The 19,574-nt window shown below is 36.0% G+C and overlaps 2 protein-coding genes across 3 annotated transcripts in view; both read left to right on the forward strand.

The window, feature by feature from the left end:
- Nucleotides 1-19,574, forward strand: part of LOC111862980 (cationic amino acid transporter 2) — a 46,653-nt gene that overhangs the window by 21,498 nt on the left and 5,581 nt on the right. For both annotated transcript variants that reach the window (XM_023848884.2, XM_023848885.2), the window contains 11 exons: nt 5,809-5,937; nt 6,968-7,123; nt 7,737-7,841; nt 8,284-8,445; nt 9,177-9,301; nt 12,027-12,124; nt 12,954-13,093; nt 15,000-15,102; nt 15,541-15,722; nt 16,338-16,504; nt 19,050-19,158. In XM_023848884.2, coding sequence (XP_023704652.1) covers nt 5,809-5,937; nt 6,968-7,123; nt 7,737-7,841; nt 8,284-8,445; nt 9,177-9,301; nt 12,027-12,124; nt 12,954-13,093; nt 15,000-15,102; nt 15,541-15,722; nt 16,338-16,504; nt 19,050-19,158 — 1,476 coding nt within the window. The remainder of the gene's footprint in view (nt 1-5,808; nt 5,938-6,967; nt 7,124-7,736; nt 7,842-8,283; nt 8,446-9,176; nt 9,302-12,026; nt 12,125-12,953; nt 13,094-14,999; nt 15,103-15,540; nt 15,723-16,337; nt 16,505-19,049; nt 19,159-19,574) is intronic.
- LOC111862983 (beta-ureidopropionase) lies at nt 1,090-2,666 on the forward strand. The gene has a single exon (XM_023848887.2). It carries the CDS (start codon nt 1,197-1,199, stop codon nt 2,358-2,360), a length of 1,164 nt encoding a protein of 387 aa, XP_023704655.1. The 5' UTR covers nt 1,090-1,196; the 3' UTR covers nt 2,361-2,666.

A 19,574-nucleotide genomic window follows, 5' to 3' on the forward strand; every position in this document is an offset into this window, starting at 1 on the left:
TTTTCAATACCGGCTCTGGGGACCACCCAGCCTCATAGTCCATGGGTACCGGGGGGTTATTTCTCCGGGTATAAAGCGGCCGGGGCTAAAAGCTAACCACTCACCTCCTTGTAATGCCGGGATCAAGAATGATGGAGCTATAGCTTCACTCCCCCATACGTCTTCATGGCATGGTGCTTAATTAATTAATCACAGGGACAACTTCGCTTTTACTTCTTTTTTCTTCCTTGGCACTACAGCTCCAGTGGGCCTAGGCCTACCTCCATGAACTTCTCCGTTCACTTCGGTTTTTCTAGATCTTACACATTCGGTAGGACTCCTTGGGCGGGTGATCAGCTCGTCGCAAGGCCTCTACCTGTACACAGACACAGAAAAACGCACACAAACAAACTAAACATCTATGCCCTGAGTGGGATTCGAACCCACGATCCCGGTTTCCAAGCGAGCGAAGACAGTACATGCCTTAGACCGCTCGGATACCGTGACCGGCTGCTTTTAATTTACACGCATGAAAAACTAATGAGTTCCTCACCAAGGGATCCGTGTTTACTGGGGTCAGGGCTGCAGTGGCGTGTACTTTCCAGATTACCATCGTGGCGTGTCTATTTGTGACATTTTTGAACACTTTTGTGTGTAACTGATTTTGATTAAACACGTCACCACGTATTGTATATATAAACAAAGGAACAGACAAGTTATGTAGGCTTACATGTGCGTAAACAGTGCCCTCAGCGTTACCTGAAGACTGTACAGAGTACCACAAAAACTTCCGGCATAACAACGGGCGTCGTTAGAACATTTTTCCAGGAGATGGGGGGGGGTGGTGGCAAACAGAACATTATTTATAGAATTACGTTTTTTCCTAATCGCCGTAGAGTATTGAAGGAGTAGAGGAATGTTATTATAATTATTTTAATGGCATTGATATTTGGTACACATTATTCATTTTAAATTTGTATTTTTTTCCCCCCAAAAAGTTCCGTGGGTGGGGGGGAGGTACATTCGACTTTGGTGACAACCGGGGGACCGCTAACGTTTCTCCGGTTTATCTGTTTCGCCTTGGTCGATAATTTGTAGGCTTGTTTACAGTGCAAGCGAGACAGTACGTGAACGCCAGGGGCACGGCGCAGTGCGCGGCGAGTTATAAATAACTGTGTGATACCGAAGAGAGTGGGATAGAGTGTGCAGTACGCAGGATGTCATCCAGAAAGCCAGAATATGAAAGTGTGGAAAAACTTTTATCGCAACATATGCCGCCAGATGCTCTGGCAGAGGTAAAGCGGGTATTTTACGGCAAAGAATTACAGGCTTTGAGTATTCCCAACGAAGCTGAGAGACTTGCGCTGAATTATGGCTTCGAGATTCAGGGTTACAAATTCGAAGCCCGAACTGAGCAGCTGAGAGCACCCAGAGTTGTTCGAGTGGGCATCATTCAGAACCACATCGTTCTTCCTACAAGTGCCCCACTGAAGGCACAAAGAGACGCGATCCATGAACGCATTACAACGATTGTGGAGGCGGCGGCTTTGTGTGGAGTCAACGTGCTATGTTTGCAAGAGGCTTGGCCCTGCCCATTTGTATTCTGCACCAGAGAGAAGGAGCCCTGGTGTGAACTGGCCGAGTCAGCCGAGGACGGGCCGACTACGCAGTTGTTACGGCGTCTCTGCAAGCAACACAACATCGTTATTGTGTCCCCAATTTTGGAACGAGATGTGGACCATGAAGATATCTTGTGGAACACTGCAGTTGTGATATCGAATACTGGTCGGGTGTTGGGCAAGCACCGCAAGAACCACATCCCCAGAGTTGGAGACTTCAATGAGTCCACATATTACATGGAAGGAGACACAGGACATCCAGTTTTTGAAACCAGATTTGGAAGGATAGCTGTAAATATTTGCTATGGTCGCCATCATCCACTTAATTGGCTTATGTTTGGATTAAATGGCGCTGAGATCGTTTTCAATCCATCAGCAACTGTCGGTGAACTTAGTGAGCCCCTGTGGGGAGTTGAAGCACGTAATGCGGCCATTGCAAATGGATATTTCACCTTTGCAATTAACCGAGTTGGTACAGAGATATATCCTAACGAATTTTCATCAGGTGATGGACGTCCAGCCCACAAAGATTTTGGCCATTTTTATGGGTCCAGCTATGCAGCTGCTCCGGATGGTAGCCGCACCCCAGGACTCAGTCGTCTTCAGGATGGTTTGATGGTGGCAGAACTGGATCTTAATCTTTGTCGACAGATAAGAGATTACTGGGGATTCCCAATGACGCAGCGGTTACCTCTTTATTCAGAGTCTCTGAATAAGTATCTGTCACCTGGATACAAACAGCAGATCATACTGGAAAAATAAGTATGTGACGAAGAGTGATATTACATGGTATCAGAAAAATGTAGGTCTTTGTTAGAGAGACAGTACTGAATAGCTGAACTGTATGACTGTTGCTTATAAACAGCTGACTGTGAGATGTATGATCATAGATGCCATCATATTAGACAGCTGATATTGTAAATGAAGTGTGTGTATCCTGGTTACTAAATAAAGATAAATAAGGAAGAGCAGAACTTATTGTTGAGAATAAGTAGGGTATGTGTGATATATCATCATCATCATCATCATCATCATCATCATCATCATCATCATCATCATCATCATCATCATCATCATCATCAGTAATCTGTCAAGACAACAGGTCCACAGTCTCTTCCAAAACAGTTCCTCCATTTAATGCGATCTAGAGCTTTCTCCTTCAAATGACAGTATCCTCTTCTGTCCCCAAGGTCATCCAGCATCTTCTTACGTCTTCTTCCTCATCTTCTTGTTACTTCTATCTGCCCCTCTATCTTTCCTTCGATAACTTCTTTTAGAAGGCATGCGTAAAACATGACCAATCCAATTAGCCTTCCGTTCTCTTATTTCGTGTAGGATATTCCTCTGCTCACTGATTCTAAATGTTTATTTTTCAAAACACAATGTTTGTCTCCAAATCTCTGTGTTTTGAAAAATAAAGAGGACTGTTTTTTAATATAGACAAGATGATGGATAATGTCCAAAAATATGATACTTGTAGCAATGTACCAACATCACAAACTTTTAGATCTTAATTGAAAATTACTGATGCCCCATTACCTGTATTGTTTTACAGCGAATTGTTCATGATATTTGTATTATTGCTAGCAGTAATATACATAGCTGCTGTAATGGTCTGTGCTCCCAGCAGGGCTAGACTTTGATGCCATGTCCTTACTGCAGTCTCACAGAAGCTGTGGACAGGACATATTTGTCATGCCATTAACACCATATGCAGCAATTGTCATGTATTTAAAATGTGAGTTGGACATTTCACCACTTGTTGGAAGGAAATCTGTAAGTTTGCAATTGGAATTCAATTGTCTGATATGAAGGTATAGCTAAAAATTCAGCCAATTGAATTTCATTATAAGCTATTGATATTCTGCTACAAATATCAGTGTTCATTTCTTTCATGTCGGGAACATTTGCAATTACATATTATGTAACTTGCTTTTTGTTCAGTAATAGGTGAAAAAATGTTGTCTGTTTGTGAAAGAGACATTCCTTAAAGTACAACACTTTCACGAGATTACTTTTAAGGAGCTAGCAGAGCAAATCAATGTAATTGATTTTGCTCGTAAAAGCAAGCATGAGGAAACTGCAGTAGAAACTGATTTATGTTTTTATGTTTCATTTTAACTGTACTCTTGGGTGCTTTAGAAGAAATGCTGTATTGTGTGAATATTTTAGACATTCTCAGCCATTTAGAAGATGGTGGTTACTATGTGCACTGCCTGCTTTAACATGCAGAAACTCCTCATTTTGTCCACAGAGCATATTTATATGTGTTGTGTTATTCCCAGAATAAACAGTGATATTTTTAAAAAGAGTTAACTAGTTGGTCTTCTTAATGGAGATTCATTCATTCATTCATTCATTCATTCATTCATTGTGTTTATAATGAGATGGGAATTTTATTTTTAAATATTGTTTATGTGAATTTGAAAAGGTTAATGCATAAATGGTGAAACATTTCTACAATCACAAGAAATTTCCGTAAGCATTTTTTGGTTCAATTTTTCATGTCTTCAGTTATCAGTGTATGCCAAGGTTATGTACAGTGTGAAATGACAAATGATGTTTACATAAATATTTTAACACGTATTATATTTTTTGTAATTATTATATTTAATTGTTATATTGGACTATTGTCTATATCCTGAGTCTTATGACCTTGTAAAGGATTTTTGACATGTAAATAAATGATAATGATAATGATAAGGCAGTTGAGACTGAAAGAACATTGTAAGAAGTACTTGTGGCTTCAAGTTTAATTTGAAGGGACTGAGGAAAACAATGGAAAACTAATAATAATGCCAGGAATTTGCATTTGGTGGGTTTTTTGAAATCACAGCGCGGTGCGCCCTTAGTTTGTGGATGGAAGAGATGGCCTCTAGATATGGAGGGTAGCTGAAAATATATTGAATAATCAGTCATGGACAGCTGACAAAGGGTGGCTCTCCAGCTTGGGGCTTGGGTGTGGAGCTAATAACTCCTCAATGTAAAAAATAAGCTTGTTACAAAATGTCATAAAGGGCCTTTGACCTGGATGGATTTTCAGGATAAATGACCGAAGCTAAAGAAAATGGACATGCGATTTGGTACGTGGAAATTAAGAAGTTTGTATAGGGCAAGTTTATGGAACCTGAAGGTTCATTACCGTGTTCACAAGAGCCCCTCACCTGTCCTTATCCTGAGCCAGTTCAAATTCAGTCTGTACCATCGCATCCTATCTCTCTAAGATCCATTTTAATATTGCCCACCCACCTACATTTTGGCCTTCCCAGAGGTCTCCTTCTGGCATTCCCACCAATATCCTATACACATTCCTCCTCTCCCCCATTAGTGCTACATGGCCTGCCCATATCATCCACCTTGACTTGATCATTCTTATAATACTTGGAGAAGTGTACAAGTTATGAAGCTCCCTATTATGCAGTTTTCTTCAACTTTCTGTCACTTCATCTCTCTTTGGTTCAAATATTCTCCTCAACACCCTGTTCTCAAACACTCTCAGTCTGTGTTCTTCCCTTAATGTCAGGGACCAAGTTTCACACCCACACAGAACCACAGGCAAAATTATATTTTTGTATATTCGAATATTTATGTTTTTAGACAGCAGATGAGAAGACAAAAGGTTCTTGACTGAATGGTAGCAAGCGTAATTTCCTCCTGAATCAGGTTGTAATTTGTTATAATCGTGCCCAAATATTTTAACTGTGTCACATTTTCAAAACATTTGTTACCTCTTTTTATGTCCTGATATTGCCCTGTATTTTGTTATGAGATAGCAATATATACTTAGTTTTCTCTGTATTTACTTCTAGGCCAATCTCCTTACAAGCGTCAATTAAAGTTTGTGCGTTTCTCTTTATAGTATCTATAGATACCATCATAATATGATAGGTAGTTATCTTTAGGTTTGTTAAAGACTTGTAATGACTTCCGTTTCTTAGAATATATTATTGTATACTTATTTACTAATTCAATCCCTGAAGATAAGAAATGGTTTAATATATAACTGATTAGTTATTTTTACTTTTTCTCCAGTAAAATTATTGAAGATGTGCAAAAGAAAGTATTAAATATAGTCCAGGTGTCAGATTAAGAGACTAGTTATAGTGGATTCTTTGATGTCTCGATAAAAATGTGAATGTACTGTTCCATCAGTTTTAATTTTAAGGCGATTCCAGACAAGAAGTGAATACTTCCTGTTTCACCATTATAGGTATCTGCTATGCTGAGTTTGCAGCCAGAGTTCCCCGAGCAGGCTCTGCGTACATCTATAGTTATGTGTGTGTGGGAGAATTTGTAGCATTTGTGATTGGATGGAACCTTGTTTTGGAATATGTTATAGGTAAGTGATCAGAAAAATGCAGTACTATTGAAGATAAATCTCTTAAATGCACGCCTACTTAGGAAAATTTATTCTGTCTCATTTCTGCCATTGTTACAGACAAAATGGCTTTGAGGCCCACATGGTTGGTACTAAAGACATTTTCCCAGAGTATGACAGTGACCGCTGACATCAGATGTCAACACTTTCACTACAAATGATTTTGAATTATTAGTTTTTTAACTGTGAATGCTTGTATTACAGTTTTCCTTGTTCAAGAATAGGTTTTGCACTGATATGTAACAGCTCAGTCACTTAGTCAGTTGGTTGGTTGGTGGTTGGTTGACTGAATTGGAGTATTCTAAATCTTAGATACCATGATTAAAAATTGCTCATAATGAATTCACCCCTGCTCAGAATATAAAATTGCTTTTTATCCCTTCAGAATTTCTGTGGGTCGCATGATTTGTACACAGATACCAGTCATCTTCATGTGTCTTGCTTTCCCTGGAAAAACCACAACCTGGTTGCCATCAGAATGATTTTCAAAATGGTGACAGCCAGAACATTTGCTTGCAAATTTACATTAAGCCATTTACGACTCTTTTCTTCTGAGCAACATAGAATATTTAAGGAGATGAATACTTTTTCAAAAATACCTTCAATTCTCATCATTAATATTGAGTGTATTTCCTCCTTTATAGAAAACACAGGAAAGGAATATATGCTTCTTAACCCCACTGCCAATTCTCTTGACCAGCAAATAAATGTAATTTGTATAATTTGTCATTAGTGAAATATTTGCTCTGGGGATTCCTTCAAGACAGAAAAAATACCTAAACCAATAAAAGGGTACAGTAGTAGTTGTAACATCTTGTAGAATATAAGATTGAAAGCTTTCATAGTGACTGTATGCAATGAAGTCATCCAGGTAATCAGCTGTTCTAATTGCTGAAGAAGACTTCATAGTATGTAGAATGATTGATCTAATTTTAAAGTAAACAGGCTCTTATTTTTGAAGAACTGATAGAGGTCTTGTATTTGTATTCAGGAACAGCAAGTGTGGCTCGTGGACTTAGCAGCTACATTGATAAACTTGCAGGCAATATCATGCAGAATAAGATGAGAGAAATCATGCCTATCAATATTGATTTTCTTTCACAATATCCAGACTTCTTTTCCTTTGCAGTTATAATGGTCTTGGCAGGTAAGTTTTGGAGTCTTACAATCTCTAATGTATAAGTCACTTACTCACCTCCCTTCTCTGAGGACAGTTTGACACATCGCAGTGAATTAAACATATGTTGAAATATTAACAAGACAAGGTTCAAAGATGTAGACTATTATGGACACATGTCCTTCTTGAAAATGGGCTGACTCAACAGTAGCTGTGTTCTTGTTCCTTGTGCACTGTGTCGTGTAAGTCTGTGTTGTTTCTTTGCTACTGTGTTGTTGCACAGGAATAGTTACACAAACAACAGCAATGTCATGTGCTATATAGTATCTTTATTTAGCCCATTTGACCAACATAACAAATTGGATACCAAAAACAGAAAGGTGTCAACCTTACTCCTGGTTTGGACACTGAGTATGTATTAAATAGGCAATTTTGTGATCAGTTGTAAGTGTATTAAGCATTTGAAGCTTGAATATTTATGGAATTTAAATGTAGATTTCTCGATCATCATCCACTTTTGTTGCGATTCATCGTGCACCAGAATCATTTCATATTTCTCTTATTGCTTACTTGAAAAATACTAAACAGTTCTTTATTATTGTCAGTTAAAATGGAACCATGAACTTTTGGTTTATGTCAACAGGTATCCTGTCTAGTGGTGTGAAAGAATCTACATTTCTCAACAACATATTCACTGGTGTTAATTTGCTCACTGTCTCAATTGTTATAATAGCAGGATCTTTGAAATGTAAGTTACAAAGCACAAGTTAACATTTGGTCAATTATTTACATTATTGCATATATATATATATATATACACGTGCATATTCTAGACACCGAATAATATTTTACCATAGTCGAACTTATGCTTGATTGTATTGCAGTTTAGTGATTTAGAAGGTGTTAGTGCTGAAAAAACAGTTTGGTTTTGTGTACATATTATGTTTAAACACTGAATAAAATATTTTTATAAAAATGTGCACACCAAATTTACAGACTGAAGGAAATTTAAATATGTGAATGAACTTTTATAACATGTTATTTGTAGACATTAAACTGTATCTGTGATTTGCATAGACCTAGTATGTATATAAGGTAGCATGAAATGTGTGAAAAGTATATTAATTAATCAGAAATCAGGCTACTGGAAATCATAACTTTATAAGAAAATACATGAATTTGTGTTTTAGCTGATGTTCACAACTGGGCAATATCCAAATCAGAAATTCCACAAGCTGTGGCCTCAAGAGCGGGGGAAGGAGGTTTCATGCCTTTTGGATTGTCAGGCATTATGGCAGGAGCAGCAAAGTGCTTCTATGGATTTGTTGGTTTTGACTGTGTGGCAACAACAGGTAATACTGTAGAGCACAAAACAATTCTATACATTACTGAATAGTTTGTCATCCAATTGAGGAGCACATGAGAAACCTCATCACTTAATCCTTCTTTGACCCAGTACAGACTAATCCGCATCATAGTTTCCTAGTGTAAAGAAATCTGCATTTAGATATCTATGAAGAGTAAATGGTTTAGTAGTGTGATAGGTTAAGTGTTAGCTGGCAGAATTTGTCAAGAACAAAGTTGATAAGTCAAATCATAGTTTCTTTTCTCATTTGATATTTGAGGGTTATTCAAATGAAACCAATTCATAGCGCTGTTAGCGAAAATGGCTGATTGCTGGTGATCATGTGGCTGTTTGCGTGATATTCAGTGAGTTACGAAGGAGAATGGATGGTGCATTGATGGGATGCCTGCCTCAATGCCCATTACTTAAAATGGTCTCTACTCCTTCTCCCTGCCCGGGTCATGAATCTGTTTGCTATCCTCCAAGTAGTGCTAAGGTTAGGAATTTGCAAAGCTATACCTCCAATTCCCATACGTCTTCATGGCATGGCAGGTAATTAGTTAAGTATGGTGACAACTTTACATAATCTACTCCTCCAAGAACACTCCTCAAATGGTTTCATTTGAACAACTGTCATAATTTTTCACTGCACCTTTATTTCGTGGCTACTTACATATTAATCTGGATGGGTCAATATAAGTATCAGATTTTTACATATTTGTACATTATTATTTTCAGGAGAGGAAGCAAAGAATCCACAAAAATCAATTCCAATTGCTATTGTAATATCTCTGATTATAATATTCTTTTCATACTTTGGAATCTCAACAGTACTCACAATGATGTGGCCTTACTACGACCAGGTTAGTGGTGCACTTACGGTTAAAAGATCAATAATCATAACTCCTGTACATCTGGTAGACTCCTGCTCCCCCTGTTCATTATAGATTCCAAAATTAGTTACTTTCTTACGGTGCCAAATAATGAAAATCTTCTGGAGTGATCAGAGGCTTCAGTTTGGTGCAGAGTTTCAAAGATATCAGTCTCCATCATCAGGGAATCATGTACTGGATTATATACTCGTACATCATGATGACCCCACCTTCAAGGACAATACACGTACTATGAAGGACAATGGGTGGATGAAAGCGTGAAAAATTGGGTCTCCATGATGTAGGTGTATGAAAAACAATTTTTAAACTGTATAGCATGGAGAGAGAGTCTCCAGAATTTTAGAATTCTGCCCAAAATCAATGAATGTTGTCACCCAAGAAGATCTTATGGCTTAATATTACTGTGAAATCCTCAAATGTTTTACTGATCTCAGCACTTTTTGATTTGTTTCAAAGTAAATTACACTCTTTGAAATATTTTTCTGTTAACTGTGATAAAATCTTTACTTACTTATGCTGTAACCAGCCGAGAGGCAGATCAGAGATGAATCCCCCCAAATTAAAACCAAGGATGTGATAATGTGCTGCCTGATCAGGGCTCTCACACACCTTGGAGAGCAGTGAACAATTAGTGTTGTGCAATGATGGAGTGATAACTAGCAGGTAAGGACTGAAGAAACTCAAAGGAAAACCTGATTCAGTACCACTTTGTCCACTATGAATCTCACAGCCACCTGATTTATGGCATAAAGTGAAACTATGACAGGAAAAGTATATGATGAGATACGTAATTAAGGCCGTTTTGGAAAGATATATGTGACCGGCATTCATTTCCCCAGTACTGCTTACAATTATATGTATGTAGAAAGTAGAGATGTTTGTAACAGATGTAGTGAAAATGTAGCATTACACTTTGGATCTGGAGGTATGTGGATAAGTTCGTTTTATCTCTTTTTATATGCATATGTACAGTTTTATTTTATACAGACCAATGGATTGAAAGTCTCCAATATGATTTCTCTTGTCACAAACTTTCCTTCTCAGGATTCTTTCCAGCACATCCCTTTTTTTTTATTATTTGTCTACCAGTACCTGGCATCTTGTTCTGTCATCCCATCAGTACCTCTTTAAAATTTTAATTCTGATGTCCTACTCAGCATCCTTATTATTTTTACAGGCCATATTCTTGTAATTTTTTCTTTCCTGATTCCACATTATTCATGTTCTGTTAGCTTATTTATATGAGTGGTGACTTATTTCAGCATAAGGTTGCTAGTATGGAGTTTGCCAACTAGATGCTACTCTTATTGGATGCTGATGTTGGAGACAGAGACAGTTTCGTTACTGAGACATCTGATTATTCATGACAACTTCAGATTTTATGTTAGCATTAGTACCTTTTAAATGCCAATTGGGAAAATGGTTAAAACACAAGTTTCATTAAAAATACCTAACCTCAACAACTTGAAATGTTGTGAAAAGGCAGCTTTATTTATAAGGTTCTGGACTGAATGGTAGCAAGCATTACCCGAGTTCAATTTCCTCTTAATTTCCTCCTGAATCAGGTTTTGATCTGTTATCGTTGTTCCCAAATATCTCAACTGTGCCACATTTTCAAAATATCTGTTTCCTATCTTTATGTCATGATTTTGCCCTGCATTTTGGTGATGAGACAGTAACATATACTTAATTTTCTCTGTTTTTACTTCTAGACCAACCTCTTTACTTGTGTCAATTAAAGTTTGTGTGTTTTTCTTTATGGTATCTACATTATCACCCAGTACATTCATATCAACAGCATAGACCAACAGCTGATGTGTCCTGTTTAATTTCAGTCTCACCTGGTTTCCCTGGACCTTCCTAATGGCATATTCTAAAGCAAAGTTGAAAAGGAGTGGCGATAAAGCATCTCCTTGTTTTAGACCATTCTGGATAGGAAATTTATCAGACAAATGTTTACCTACATGGACTTTACTATATGTTTTGTTTAAACACATTTTAATCAGCCTAACTAGTTTCATGGGTATCATAACTCTATCAGAATATTGTACAATACTTCCCTCCTAACTGAATCATAGGCTTTCTTGAAGTCTGTGAATAGCTGATGTAGTGTCTCATCGTACTCCCATTTTTTCTCCAATATCTGACGAATGCAAAAGATCTGATCTGTAGTTGATCTGTTATGTTGAAACCAACACTGATGATCCCCAGTGATTTCATCTGTATATGGACTTAACCTTGAAAGAAGAATATTGGACAAAATTAAATTGACCATAAGTAAATAAAAATACTTCGCAACATACATACTCAGAAAATAACAAGCCTAAACTGTTTATATGTAGTAGAATATTCTTGTAGTGTTGTGTACTGAATTGTATGATATTGTACAAGATCTGAGGTTCTCATCGTGGTCACCACGAAGATTACAGTCTTCTGGGATGTTATGCTGTGTCGTCTTGTAGGACATTACCAATATTTCCAAGAAATCTCTTGCTTTCATCATCAGGGAGGAAGAGTGGTAATGGCAAAACAGTTTACTTAGATCTGTGAAAACTCTATATAATATCTAACTTTGACTTTTGGATATTAGTTGTGTCACACATTCAATATGTTCAGTGTTTTGTCATATATTGCAGTTACCATCTTCAGGGCGAATCAGAGGCTTTGTAAACTATACATGATGTTGCTGTTTCAGGATGAAAATGCACCTCTACCGCATGTCTTTACAAAAGTTGGCTGGCCAGCTATAATGTGGATTGTGACAGTGGGTGCTGTGTTTGCACTCTGCACAAGGTAAAGAATACATTGCTTACATCACCACATGAAGACCATCTTATCCACACAATTGGTATATTTTTTTTATGTACGAAAACATAAATTTACTTCTTACAATTGTACATATACACTTTGTCACAACACTACTTTATAACTTCACTTGCAGGTGCAAGCAATTTTGCTGTTAAATGTGCAGTCATTAAATAATGGGCAATACTGTATACTTTGAAATGAAACCAAACTGATTGTTCTGTTTCAGTTAGTAACTTTAGGTACAAAATTATTTAGTAAATTTAAAATAGTATTTGTATAGGAGATAATTAAAAAAATATTATTCTGCAAAAGAAAACCAACTGAACACATGTCTAGTATTTGAACAAATGTAATACACGGGCTGTTAAAAGAAGTTTATTTATTATTTATCCAAGCATTTGAAACAATTAGTATAAAGTTAAGGTAAAGCTATCCCTGTAATAGGCCGTGAAGGCCTATAGGCTTGTGAGACATCGAGGCTCTCACATTTTCTAGACACCTGGCTCACAGGTGGAGGTAAGATTGTCAGCCTTATGCACCAGCCGCTCTTTACCCCCCAGAAAAATTCGTGATACTCATTTCTGTTAGAGGCTGAGTTGACCCCAGGGCCATAGCACAGCTGGAAGGATTAGATCAATTAAGAATCTAATAACCTCATCAGGAATCGAACCCACGACCTTCCGGCTTGTAGCGTAGTGCCTCAACCAACTACGCTACTGTCTGCCCAATTTGAAACAATTAGTTTATGTTAAATGTTGTGCAGCCTCAGAGAGCCTAATTTTTCTTATCAGAGTTTCATTTTTATTTGATGTAGCTTGTTGGGAGCCATGTTCCCTCTACCTCGAATCCTGTATGCAATGGCTAATGATGGGTTGCTGTTCCGCTGTTTAGCCAGGATTAATCCACGAACGAAGACCCCTGTGCTGGCTACTCTACTCTCAGGACTATTGGCTGGTAATGTCTTTCATAAAGTGTTGATCTGCATATTGTCTGACACAAACTTTGAGAAAACTGAATCACTGAATCATTCACAGAATCAGTTTTTCTTCTTCTTATAACTGCCATTATGCCTCTAAACTAGTTTCTTTGTTAGCTTATGAATTCTTCTTCTTCAGGCATTGTTTCCAATTTATATGGGTTGGTCAACAAACGATCTCTTATTTCTTCTTTCTTCCTACCTCTTTGCTCTACCTCTACCTCTACTTGTTTTCCAGTATCTGGCTGAACCAACTTGTTGTGGATCATCCCACAAATATCTTTTCTTTAAACATTAATTCTGATGCCTTTTGTGTTATCTCTGTTCTGTCCATTCTCTTTAGCTGGCTAAGCCATTGTAACTGTTTTTCTTCTGTGCCTGTTAACAAAATTTTAACCAAAATTTCTTTAAAGATTTCATTTCCAATTCTATCCCTTCTTTTTCTTTTTTTTTTAATGGTTCTCAGAAACGTCATATCCATTGTTTAGATTATGCAAGTGAAATAATGTATATGTTAATTAGTTTAGTTTATTATGAAAAAGTTAAATAGTTATTTATACTGTATGTATATATTTTAACTTTTAGAACATGTGCTGTAATAGTGGCTTCTAACTGTATTGATGTAAAGATGTCCCTCTGAAGATGGTCTCTGAAGACCGAACTATGTAAGGGCATGAATAATTGAAATAAGAAAATCTTAACCAGTCACACTAGACAGAACTATTTAACTTTTTCATAATATTATTAGTGTGACGGACCAGAATGAAACAAATATAAAAAAATAGTTTAGTTTATTGTACTATGTGTGTAATACAACAGGACCCTCTTGTGTAACCCCTGAATTTAATAGAATAGGCCCAATGTTGTAATGAATTATACATTGCAGCACTGTAATTTTTTAAAATTGTATTTATCCATTTATTTTCACTGCTGCTTATTACTTCCAAAACAATCTATTTTATTATCCTCTGTCTTCCAAGTTTCCTTGCAATGAACAGATATTTTACAATACCTTTAAAGGAAAATATAATATTATAATTAACAATTTTTCTAATAATTTTTCATGGCAGTTTACCCAGTACTTATACATTAAAATCATCATTCAGCCTACAATTTCACTAGAAGCAAAAATAAAATCTTTAGCATTTTCTTTTGTACTGCATATACAGACACATACATATGCGTTATTATTAATTGTACTTGTACTTTTTTGTATGAAATTAATTCTAATGGCATGCTGATTCAGGCCACTATACTCCAACCTTCTTTTATCCTGTTGAATGTTCCTGATGGACTTTCTACAGGGAAATTAAAAAACTATGGTAATAAAGCACAATTTTCTTCAAGTCTCTTAAATACTTTCTGACTATTGCAGTTGATCCATCACTGTAAATAACCCTACCAGTTTAAGTATGCTATAAAAATGTGTTTTATTAACCTTTTCAGTTTCATGAACAAGATATGTCAATTAGAAACATTGGCTATCTGCTCACAATAACTTGGTGCTTGTGAGCTAGGAGGTTCTCACAACAGTGACCGTGAACAATGCTATCTTCTGTAATGTGACAGTGTGTAGTATGGTAGGAGTTCATCGACATTTTGGAGGAAAGTACTACCTCTACCTTCAGAGTCAAAGAATAAGCTGAGCAAGCAACGACCAAGCAGCAAAGAGAGTGCTTGCTTCTATCAGAGTACATGGTGTCATGTCCCAAAAGATAGTATTCTTCAACTTACTGGTCAGTAATATAATTTAAAATATACTCTATTACCATCTCTTTGATAAAAATAAACTTTATATTTGAGTTGTGTTGGTACTAGAAATTGTTTCTAAGTTGCCACAGATGCATATAAAGAAAACACTATGCAGTTGTGTTGTCTTTGCAGGGATTATGGCCACCATTTTTGATCTGCAGCAGCTTATTGACATGATGTCTATTGGAACTCTCTTAGCATATACCATTGTTGCCATCTGTGTCCTCATTCTTAGGTAACTAATTACACAGTATATCATTCCACAATACAGCATTTACATCTGACATACAGAAGAAATTGTTAAAATACTTGTCATATCATTCTCAGTATCATTTTTCTGTATTGCTTTTAAATGAAATCACATTCACTTATTCTGTGGGTGCAGGGTATTATCATGTTTGATCACACATTTGAGCTGCTACTAATACACAAATTTCACTGCTAAAATTTCATGTAGTTCATGTGTATTACTTTTTATTTTGTATCTTGCAGTTTTATTATGATTCCATGGAAGGTTACAGATACTGCAATGGCTCAAATACCCACTTACTGAACTGGGAATTATTTATTATATAATGTATGAATGTATAAGAGGTGAGCCTTCTCGGCCTTGCACCGCGACCGGGAGTGGTCTATTGTGCTTATGATTTATTGTAACGTTTATGTTTTTCAGATATGAAGATCCATCTCCATCTTCATTTGATTATCCCTCACATGAACAGGGGATTCATTCTGGTAATGCTGGTATCATTGGCTCAGTTCTTCATCTCATGAAACTGTTATTTAACCTTTCTATGATTAAATATCCCAGCTTATTGTCATCGTCCATAACCAAGTGGTCAATTGTCTTGTTCAGTGAGTTACATTTCATTACTTTTTGCTTTATGAAGTTAAACTTTGTTATCCAAGAACAAGGGATTCTGATCCCAGGAGTGCCAGCTGTTGATTCATACAATGTTAAGCTGCCATTTTAGTTTGCCAGAGCTGCTCTTCTTTAACGGGCAAATCACATGTATACCATTTTCCTCAGAACTTCTAGTACTTTCAAATGTTCCTTGAGCACGTAGCTAAGATAAAATGCCAATAGATGTCATGTGCTGTCAGGTACAGAAATTATTGTAAATGTCAGAACCTTTTCCACTTGGCACTTGTGGGATTAATTCCTTGGTATTATGGGGCTGGTGGCTAGTTATTAACTTAGAGATAATTGTAGCTGGATTGCATGCATACACCATAACAGTAAAACAATGGATATGAAATGCAGGCTAAACAAACTAATTCTGTGGAAGCAAAAGTTTAAGCATACCAATAAAAGAACAAAAGCACAGGAACCTTTCCTCTACTAATACAGTTACAATTATGGATTGTATTTGCAAGTACCTGCAGCAACTGAGGAATGCCGCTACTTGCATTAAGACGTACTATACCCCTGTTACGAAATTTCCACATTGACACTGCTTTCCTTTTCAGGTATTCTTACTATTGGTTTCTGTTCAGTCATCATATATGGAGGAAGTGCTTTGAAGGATCTCAAGTTGTGGGCAGTTATACTGGCTGTTGTTTTTGTGTTTTTGATGCTTGTTATGTTATTTATTATTGGCAGGCAACCCAATTCCAGTGTGAAACTTTCATTCAAGGTGAGACATTGTTCAGATTTCAAATTAAGTGAGTGAGGTAGGCTCAAATTTTATATCCTTCCTGTTATGTGTGTATTTGTGTGTATGTATGTGCACAGAGAAAGAATGGTTAAAACTGAGACAATGTTTTTCCATGATACTCATATGTCTATACAAGTCCCTAGATAAGATGGAAACCAGAGGAAACAATTAAAAATTTGTGAATAATAATGTAAGTAGACGAGTTTGGGTATTACACAAAAAAACTAACCACATGTGACTACTACAGCTCATATAAATATGCCATGTATAAGTCAAATGGAATTTTTGAAGACAAATGGAAAGGCATCACTTTTGTTTTCATATGAACAATTTCTTCTCATTTTTCATTATACATTTATTTATTTATTTACATTTATACATTCCGTTGATCCTTATGGTACAGCTGACCAGTGGATATGGATTTTGTCCCAAGCTAATAGATTAAAATACGCAAAATACAAAAACTACATACATACTTTTGTCATTAAGACAGTTAAAAGATTTATATTAAAGTACAATGCATAAAATGATCAAAATTATAAAACAATAATTGATACAAAATACTTAGGTAATGATATAAAATTATAACATATCAGGGGTACAATTACCAATTTTAATTACATACATGGTTAAAATATTCCTCTAAGGAATAAAAAGAATTTGAAAGAAAAAATCTTTTTAGCCTCAATTTAAATAGTTTCACATCATTACTCATACTCTTGATTCTGGATGGCAGGTGGTTATAAGCCTTGATACCAAAATAATATGGTCCTTTCTGAAAGATTGTTAGGCGTGATGTGGGAAGATGCAAATTTGTGGTATGTCTAGTATTCTAGTTGCTGAGCTACCCCAGAAAATTATCCCATATTTCATGATAGTATGCACATAGGCAAAGTAGATCATCCTTAGGGTTTCCTGTGACATGAGACCTCTTACAGTTCTAATTGCATAGCAAGCTGCACTCATTTTAATTACTAATTTATCAATATGAGACTTCCATGATAATGTTTCATCAATATAAATACCTAGAAACTTAATATTTGGCACATTAGTGATATTCTTATTTTGATGATATATGCTTATGTCTGTTACCAAACTATTTTTAGTCCTGAACAGGAGATGGTGGGTTTTATTAAAATTTAAGGATAGCAGGTTAGCTTCAAACCATTTGTTTATGGCTAAGAATTGTTTATTCATATTAATTTCCAAATTATGAGGGCTCGAATCGGATATTATGATACTAGTATCGTCAGCGAATAAAATAATCTTCGCATTATTTGTTATTACTTTGGGTAAGTCATTAATATACAATAAGAAAAATAAAGGACCTAATATAGAGCCTTGTGGGACACCATATTTGATGATCTCCCAATCAGAAAAGGTGGTATTATAGGTTGTCCTATTATTTAATACTACCTTTTGGTATCTATTGTTCAAATAAGACTTGATTAATTTTTTAAATACTCCATTTATCCCATAGTATCCCAGTTTATTTAAAAATATTTCGTGGTTAACACAGTCAAATGCTTTCTTCAGGTCACAGAAAATGCCCCCAATAGTTAATTTATTGTTCATGGCTACTAAAATTTCATTTAATAATTTAAAAGAGGCCCTATTTGTTGTAGAGTTTTTTCTAAATCCATATTGATCACTAGCAAGTATCTTATTTTGTATTAGATGCTGGTTAAGCCTTGAATATATTACCTTTTCAAATACCTTAGAGAAAGCCGGTAACAAAGATATTGGTCTATAGTTAGAGATGTTAAGTTTATCCCCACTTTTAAATACTGGTTTTACTATTGAAAATTTCAGTCTAGTTGGGTAAATTCCTGAAGAAAGAGATTTATTTACAATATATGTTAGCGGAGAACTAATAAATAGGGCACTAGCTTTCAATATTGCGACAGGTATCTCATCATAACCATGGGAGTATTTGGCTTTTAAGGATTTGATGATTCCTTCTATCTCATGGGTAGAGGCATGCTTAGGTCGAATATTTGACAGCGGACTCGTGAACATTGAGGACATATAATTTAAATAGTTATCATGCATAGGCTGTCCAGTTTTACTAATACTTGTATTATCAATAATATCCTCAGCAACTGTTACAAAATAATCATTAAGATTTTTTGCCATGATTTGTTGGTCGGAAGTTATAACACCCTTAATATCAAGGGATTGAATGTCTACTTTATCTTCTTTTTTCCCAGTTTCAGTTTTGATTATGTTCCAAATAGTTTTTGATTTATTTTTAGAGTCTATAATCCTCCTGTCGTAGTGAATTTTTTTAGCCGCTTTGATGACATTAGTTAGAATTTTGCAGTATTGTTTGTAATGTTCTTTTAATTTAATATCATTACTAGTCCTACACTGTAAATAAAGATTTCTTTTGTTTCTACATGAAATACATTTTGTGATATATTACATAAAATTAGATGTTAGATTTATACTGCATTCCAAGATATGCATCTGTTGCAATGAGATACTGGAGCATGCCATTTTGTGTGTTGTGCTACTGTTGCAGGTTCCTTTGGTGCCCATTGTACCTGCACTCAGTGTATTCATCAACCTGTATCTCATGTTAGTGCTGGATGTATACACATGGATACGATTTGGCGTTTGGTTGGCAATAGGTAAGTCTGTAGTATTTTAGTTTTTCATAGTGGTAGATTTGAAGAGTTCTATTCTGTGGTATATAGTGCCATGTGGACCATTGAAGACCAGTCAAGCTAACAAAAAGCTGTCATGAAGCAGGTCTATTTCATGCCAGTTTCTTGCCATGTAGTTGGTTTATTTCTTGGCTTCTCCTCTGATCCTGAAGATGGAGGTGAGATGTTCTTCTGAAATGTCAGATGAGTTTCAACAATAATGAAGGAGGCAACAAGCAACTTGCTATGTGCTTCTTGTTGGTTTCTTATTTGGTATATTCTTCAACTCTGGAAATGGAGACATGTTCCTCCAAAACATCTGTTGATCTTCAACAGACTACACAGCATTATATCCCAGAAGACAGAACTCTTCTATAGGTTCATATTCATATTCATATTCA

This window comes from Cryptotermes secundus, unplaced genomic scaffold (assembly GCF_002891405.2).
Source record: "Cryptotermes secundus unplaced genomic scaffold, Csec_1.0 scaffold1016, whole genome shotgun sequence".
NCBI classification, from domain to species: Eukaryota; Metazoa; Arthropoda; class Insecta; order Blattodea; family Kalotermitidae; genus Cryptotermes; species Cryptotermes secundus.

Excerpts from the sequence above, each read along its gene's own strand:
- LOC111862983 (XM_023848887.2), top strand. The coding sequence starts at position 1,197 with ATGTCATCCAGAAAGCCAGAATATGAAAGTGTGGAAAAACTTTTATCG.